The sequence below is a fragment of the Physeter macrocephalus genome, chromosome 21 (assembly GCF_002837175.3).
Source record: "Physeter macrocephalus isolate SW-GA chromosome 21, ASM283717v5, whole genome shotgun sequence".
Lineage (NCBI taxonomy): Eukaryota > Metazoa > Chordata > Mammalia > Artiodactyla > Physeteridae > Physeter > Physeter macrocephalus.
The window spans coordinates 111,332,569-111,340,709 of NC_041234.1; the positions used below are offsets into that span (position 1 = coordinate 111,332,569).

At 48.0% G+C, this 8,141-nt stretch overlaps 1 protein-coding gene across 1 annotated transcript; it reads left to right on the top strand.

The window, feature by feature from the left end:
- Positions 1 to 3,619: 3,619 nt before the first annotated feature.
- Positions 3,620 to 7,430, top strand: LOC102982032 (exportin-6-like). Its single transcript, XM_055081614.1, is given in 7 exon segments — positions 3,620 to 3,814; positions 3,921 to 4,139; positions 4,141 to 4,366; positions 4,369 to 4,422; positions 4,425 to 5,528; positions 5,531 to 7,120; positions 7,123 to 7,430. Coding segments are annotated over 7 exon segments (3,696 nt in total).
- The last annotated feature ends 711 nt before the right edge of the window (positions 7,431 to 8,141 follow it).

Here is an 8,141-nt window from a genome sequence, read left to right on the forward strand (position 1 = left end):
AAAGAAACCATCAACAAAATGAAAAGACAACCTACCTATGGGGTGGGAGAAAATATTTGCAAATGATGTGAACAACAAAGGGTTAATAGCCCAAACACATAAACTCAATATCAAAAAAACCCCCACCACAACCCTATTAAAAAATGGGCAGAAAACCTGAATATACATTTTTCCAAAGAAGATATGCAGATGGCTAACAAGCACATGAAAAGATGCTCAACACCACTAATTATTACAGAAATGTAAATCAAAACCACAGTGAGATAACACCTCACACGGGTCAGAATGGCCATCATCAAAAAATCTAGGGGCTTCCCTGGTGGCGCGGTGGTTGCGCGTCCGCCTGCCGATGCAGGGGAACCGGGTTCGCGCCCCGGTCCGGGAGGATCCCATATGCCGCGGAGCGGCTAATGTAAATTGATACAGCCACTATGGAGAACAGTATGGAGGTTCCTCAAAAAACTAAAAATAGGACTACCATATGATCCAGCAATTCCACTCCTGGGTATATATCCAGAAAATACTAAAATAGTAATTCGAAAAGATACACGCACCCCAATGTTCATAGCAGCACTATTGACAATAGCCAAGATACAAAAGCAACCCAAGTGCCCGTCAACAGATGAATGGATAAAGAAGATGTGGTATATATATACCATGAAATACTACTCAGCCATAAAAAAATGAAATTCTGCCATTTGCAGCAAGGTGGATGGACCTAGAGAATATTATGCTTAGTGAAATAAGTTAGAGAAGGCCAAATACTGTATGATATCACTTATATGCGGAATCGAAAAAAATAATACAAGCGAATGTAATATATGCAAAACAGAAACAGACTCACAGATATAGAAAACAAACTAGTGGTTACCAAAGGGGAGAGGAAATGGGGGAAGGGTCAATTAGGAGTACAGATACACACTACTATGTATAAAATAGATAAGCAACTGTATAGATATACTGCATAGCACAGGGAATTATAGCCATTATCTTGTAATAACCTATAATGAAAAATCCTGAATCACTATGCTGTAAACCTGAAATGAATATACTATTGTAAAGCCACTATATTTCAATTTAAAAAACCAACTCTTGTTCTGCAGACATGTAGAAACTTTCTCTTATACCTTTAAGAAGTATCTTCCAGGTACAATTGGAATATCAGGGAAGGAGAACTGAAGTGTTACTAGAGGAGTCAGGGAAAGTTACTCGAGTTGGTGACACATGAGTTGAGATGTGAAAATAAGCAGGAGAGGGTAAGGTCGATGGAGAAAGTGAGAGCAGGAAAGACGTGGCAGGTGGAGGGAAGAACATGTGCAAAATCGTGATGTCAGCAGAGAACCCAAATGGCCTTAGAGAGATTATATAACTCCCTTGCTTCAGTCTTGGGGAAAAATGAGCCCCTACACTGTGCCAGGTGCTAGGAATACAGACATAATTAAGACACTATTTCTCTTGTCCTCAAGAAGTATACAGTATATTGTGAAAGTAACAATTTTATCTTTTCCCACTATTGCAACTGTTTTATTTCTATTTTTTATGATGTTCAAATGGTCCAGTATGCTTAGCTCTGCTTCCCGACTAAATGCCACATGCCTATATCTGGTTATCCGTGTTGCCAGTGGTGCTGGTCTGAGAGACTACTTGCAGGTTCCTCCCAACTGCAGGATGAAGACAGATCACAGAACATGTACTACTGATGGCAGGATCTGTCCTCATATTCATAACTGAAGGACCATTTTCCAAAATATTCATTCATCGCATTACATTTACATTTTATTGCCAAGACTTGAGGTCAGTATTCATGAATTCAATCCACTGACCCCCCTCCGTTGGGCACCAATTAGATGTGCAGCTTTGAGCCTAGGTGTTATGAGGCTGCAAACATCAACCACATGAAGGTGTTGTCCGTTCAGTAGCTAAAAATTTCATTGGGATAAATATGTGTATATTACTAAAATAAAATATGTCAGGGCACACATTTTCTGTCGGGAAATGAATATTAACTTTGCAGTACTCAAAGTCAATCTGCAACTTTTTGGTTTCATGATCTTGGACAAATTATTTAACATCAACTTTCAATTTCCCCCTCCATAAAATGGAAATGATGACACCTCCTACCTTAATAGTTGCGTATGTCTGTGCATATGTGTTTGTGCTGAATAAATTAAATAATATATAAATCAATTTGGCCTATAGTATGACTTCAGCATATTTCTACCTAGCTACTCCGCTCCCCACCCCGGGCCAATCAATCATCCCAACACCCTAAATATTTTAAGTTGTTTTGAAGTTCAGAGGAACATAAAATATTTGGTGGTGTTTTACTTCTTTCATGAATGATCCAACTTCAAACAAATTTACATGGCAACCCATATATAGTTCTCTCAATACTCAAAATAATGCCTTTACTAAAACAATTTGGAGTGGTGACTTACTGTGGCCTTGGATCCTGCTAGAGAGAGATTTGGCATATATTATCAAGAATACCGTTTTATTTAAAAAGCTCATAAAGCTTCATCCTCAGCTATTACTGATTTAGGAGTAGCAGATATATGGAAACTTTCACACTCTACTGAACGGGATTATACATTCTTCTCTAACCCACATAACTCATATTTCCAGGCTGACTTCTAAGTTCCTCACTTTCTGATTAATGATGTGAATAGCAGGGCTCTAGGCAGCGTTCTCTTATCTGAGCATGCCACAGACTCACTTTCAGTTGACCTTCAGAAAGTATTAGGCAGCATTTCTGCAAAACTTCCTTTAGTAATGAACACTGGAAAAGAAAGTTATGATTTGTGATTCTAAAACTACATAGAAATACAAAACACACACACAGTCACTGACATGAGGACTCTGTATGTATATATACAGGCTCTCTTATTTTTACTGATTGATACCAATTTTTTTTTCAGGAGCAAAGTATCATTAATTACAAAAATAAACTAACTAGCAAAGTTCTCATTAAAGATAAATGTGATCTGGGAAGAACATATGGATAAATCATCCCCTGCCTCATTCAAATTGAAAAGAAACACTTTGACTCTGGAGGGAAGAGTGAGAAATGTGTATATTATTAAGTTATAGGTTTTAATAACTTCACCTCATTCTATTAAGCGTCTAACCCCATTGGAATCATAAAGGTTAATATTGAAGTGAACCCTAAGAGCATAAATTAGGCATTGGCCATTATATCCCCCCAAATGAGCCTTAAGCTATGTAACACTTGATCAGCAGGAATTTCCTCTTTTATTAAAGAAATGAAGATACACTGCATTGAATGACATTATTGAGAATACCTAAAATTTCTCATTATCCTACAAGTGCTTAAAATTGCTATTACAGATTTCTGCAGGCCGAACCCCAGTTCCCAATGGACCCCTGCAGTTTATGGAGTACTAGCAGGGAATGTGTCTCAGTTGCCCACAGATACATACTTATATAGTCATATTGGGTATTTTCAGGAGAAAATGAGATATTTTATTTTAATTCTATCTCTAAAGAAGGGTCCATCTGAAATGGCCACAAACCAAAACTGGGGCCGGCGCGTTGGGGCTGTCGGTCGGGGGCGGCGGCGCGGCGCGAGCGGGCCACTCCGGGGCGGGCGCGCGCAGGGATGCTCCGGGGGACGGCGGCGGCGGCCGTGTGGGCTGAGGCTGCAAGGATAGCGCGGGCCCTCGGGCCTTTCCTGAGCCGGCTGCTCGGGCTGCGCCGCCGCCGAGGCCCCTTCAGCCTCGGGGCCGGGCCCGCCGCCGCTTCTGAACGCGGGGGCCGGGGAGCCCCTGCCTGGGCCCGGAGCCTCCCCTCGGGGGTCGGGCCCGGGCGGGGAGCCCCGAGCCGCTGCCCTCCGAGCCCCATTTCCTGATCTTTCAGTTTCCCTGGGGAGGTGATGAATTGTTCCGGGGGTCCCCGATGAGGCGGGCCGGGGGGCCGCGCTCTTTATAGCGGGTCCCCGCGGGGCCCGGGCGGGGAGGCGGTTGTCTTTGCCTGGGCGGGGGACTTCCCGAGCCTGCCGGGCCCATGACCTGAACTGTGCGAGCGGGACGTGTCCGAAGCCCGAGAGCCAGCCCCCTCCCCCCGCCAGCGTGGCATCTGAAGAAGCCTCTCTCGGGGCATTGGAAAGTCTGATGACAAGGGTTTTTCCACGACTGTACAACCAATGAGAGAAAACGTGAGACAGAGGAACTTCTTGATAACTTTGCTCAGCAAATCGGAGCCTGGAGATTCTGCCTGTATTTTCTCTCCAGCACTAGGAATGACTATGTAATGATGTACAGTTTAACGGTTTTTGAGAATCTGATCAATGAAATGTGGCTCGGGGTCCCATCTCAGGATAAGATGGAAATCCGTAGCTGCCTGTCCAAACTCTCTTGGCTCACCGCAGAACCTTACCTTTCTTCCTCTGGAGCAAGCTCTGCAAAGCGTTGACACTGGCCGTCAAGATTGGCCCATGTTCTACCATGACTCTTTTACGACCATTGTACAGTTGATCCAGTCCCCTGTGACAACTCCCCTCGGGCTGATCACGCTGAAGACAACTTCACAAGAGCTGGCTTGTCCCCGTGAGGACCTCAGAGTGGCTTCGAAGGACGAGTCGCGAAAGCTGCTGCTGGACCAGGTGCAGACAGTGCTTGGGCTACTGACAGGTATCTTGGAGACTGTCTGGGACAAACACAGCGTGACTGCCACCACCCCACCACCATCCCCGACCTCAGGAGAAAGTGGTGACTTACTGAGTAACCTGTTGCAGAGTCCTAGTTCAGCCAAACTGTTGGATCAGCCAGTCCCCATCCTTGGTGCGGAGAGTGAGTATATCTGTTCCTTGGCCTTGGAGTGCCTGGCCCGTCTCTTCAGTTGGATTCCTGTGTCTGTCAGCATCATCCCATCCCTCCTTACCACCGTCTTCCACTTTGCCTGCTTCGGCTGTGACATCCGGGCCAGAAAGATGGCATCCGTTAACGGCAGCAGCCAGAACTGTGTGTTGGGTCAGGAGTGCAGCTGGCTTGGGGTCCTGGCCATGTCCTGCATCAGCGAACTCACGTCCAAGAACTGAGTGCCTGTGGAATTCGAGGACTACTTACTGCGTATGTTCCAGCAGACTTTCTACCTCCTGCAGAAAGTCACCAAGGATAACAATGCCCACACGGTGAAGAGAAGCCTAGGAGAACTCGATGAGTGCTGCATCGAGAAGTTTACTGACCTTCTGCGGCTCTTTGTGAGTGTTCACCTAAGGAGACTCGAGTCCTACTCCCAGTTCCCCGTGGTGGAGTTTTTGACAGTTTTGTTCAAGTACACATTTCATCAGCCTACTCATGAAAGTTACTTCTCTTGTTTGGATATCTGGACGCTCTTTTTGGACTATCTGACAAGGAAAACGAAAAGCCGTCTGGGAGACAGGGAAGCGGTTCTCAACAGGTACGAAGACGCCCTAGTCCTCTTGCTCACGGAGGTGTTGAATCGAATCCACTTCAGATACAACCAGGCCCAGATGGAGGAGTTGGATGACAAAACTCTGGATGACGATCAGCAGAGTGGCAGTGGTACTTACGCCAGAGCTTGGAGGTAGTGGCCAAGGTGATGGAGCTCCTTCCCACACACGCCTTCTCAACACTTTTCCCAGTTCTTCAGGACAATTTAGAAGTTTATCTGGGGTTACAGCAGTTTATAGTTACTTCAGGGTCAGGACACAGGTTGAACATCACAGCAGAGAACGACTGCCGGCGGCTGCACTGTTCCCTGCGAGACCTGAGCTCCCTCCTGTGGGCTGTGGGCCGCCTAGCCGAGTACTTCATCGGGGACGTGTTCGCCGTGCGCTTCAGCGACGCCCTCACGGCGGTGGAGAGGTTGGTCAAAGTCACTTGGTATGGATCTCAGATAAAATTGTACAACATTGAGACTGCCGTGCCATCAATACTGAAGCCTGATCTCATTGATGTGCATGCTTAGTGCCTGGCTGCTCCGCAGGTTTACTCTCACTGGCTAGCACAGTACTGCAGCGAGGCTCATCGGCAGAATACGCAGCAGTCTGTTACGCTCATCTCCACCACCCTGGATACAGTCACACCTCTGATCAGCACCAAGGTCCGAGACAAACTGCTGCTATCTGTGTGCCATCTACTGGTCTCACTGGCCACCACTGTGCAACCTGTCTTTCTGATCAGCATCCCTGCGGTACAGAAAGTGTTCAACAGAATCACCGGTGCCTCTACCCAGCAGCTTGCTGGCAAGGCTCAGGTATTGGTGTGCCGAGCCCTCTCTAACATCCTGTTGCTTCCACGGCCAAACCTCCCAGAGAATGAACAGCAGTGGCCTGTGCGCGCCATCAACCACGCCAGCCTCATCTCTGCGCTGTCTCGGGATTACTGCAACCTGAAGCCCAGTGCTGTCACCCCGCAGAGGAAGATGCCCCTGGATGACACCAAAGTGATTATCCACCAGACACTTAGTGTCTTAGAAGATATCGTGGAGGCTATCTCTGGGGAATCCACCAAGTCCCAACAGTTCTGCTACCAGTCCCTGCAGGAATCTGTTCAAGTCTCCCTGGCCCTCTTTCCAACCTTTTTCCATCAGTCAGATGTGTCTGATGAGATGCTGAGCTTCCTCCCCACTCTGTTTCGAGGCCTTAGAGTACAGATGGGCGTGCCTTTCACTGAGCAGATCATACAGACTTTCCTCAATATGTTTACCAGAGAACAGCTGGCCGAGAGCATCCTCCACGAAGGCAGTACTGGCTGCCGGGTGGTTGAGAAGTTCCTGAAGATCCTGCAGGTGGTGGTCCAGGAACCTGGCCAGGTGTTCAAGCCCTTCCTCCCCAGCATCATCTCCCTGTGCATAGAGCAGGTGTATCCCATCATCGCCGAGTGCCCCTCCCCTGATGTGAAGTCTGAGCTGTTTGAGCTCCTTTTCCGGACGCTCCATCACAACTGGAGGTGCTTCCTCAAGTCCACCATCCTGGCCAGTGTCCAGAGGGGGATTGCTGAGGAGCAGATGGAGAATGAGCCTCAGTTCAGTGCCATCATGCAGGCTTTTGGACAGTCCTTTCTCCAGCCTAACGTCTACCTATTGAAATAAAATCTCTTTTACTTGGAGACTCTCAACCCCAAGCAGAAGCTGTACCACAGAAGATCTTCTGGACCACCATGCTCTTTCAGTTGGTGAACGTGCCGCTCCAGATCCTGGTTCACAAGTCCCACGACCTCCTGCAGGAGGAGATTGGCATCGCCGTTTACAGCATGGTCTCTGTGGACTTTGATGGCTTCTTCACGGCCTTCCTCCCAGAGTTCCTGACCAGCTGTGACGGTGTGGATGCCAACCAGAAAAATGTGCTGGGGCGGAATTTCACCCAGAATGTGCACAGCCTGGTCGACGACCTGCGTTACTACAGACTCTGCAACGACAGCCTGCCCCCCGGCACCATGAAGCTCTAGGTGCAGCTTGCTCACCTCCCAAGGGACACCGACTCCTGCCGCTGCCACCTGCACCACCTCCGCCTGCTGCCACGGGTGTCTCCTGGATGGGCCTCGGCCTCTCCTCGGTTTCTCACGCCCGGAGCGGCGTCGCCTACCCTCGTCCCCTCCACGCTCCTCTCCTGCCGCCCACCCAGCAGAACTGGCTCCGGGGTGTCCCAGGGGTTTGGAGCAGGCAGGGGTCATGCGGCCAGGTACCGGGGAGGCACCGGAAAATCCTGTGGGGTGGTCCACGCAGATCATGCGTGTATCAGTCGTGAGGCGGAAATGCCAAGGACAGCTGTGACAGTGCCACCTTCTCACCATTCCACCTCCCCACCCCTCCCGGCCCAGCCGGCTAAGGAGAGGCATGATGCTGGAACTACTCTGGCACTTCTGTCAAGCCTCTCCCTCCCTCCCTCCCTCCCTCCCTCCCTCCCCCTCAAATGCCTTGAAGTCTCTGCTTTTTGTCAGAGATTTGCAGACACATGGTTTTTTTTGTTGTTCTTGTTGTCTCATCATTTCATTGTGATACTAAGAAACTAAGAAGCTTAATGAAAAAATAATATGCTTATGTTGTTGTTGTATTAAAAAAAATCAAAACTGGGGCATGACCAGAACCATTCCTCATTTTGAACTTTTTATGGTACTAAAAATGCACCATGTCATCTATCACTTCGTCCTCCTTAGGTG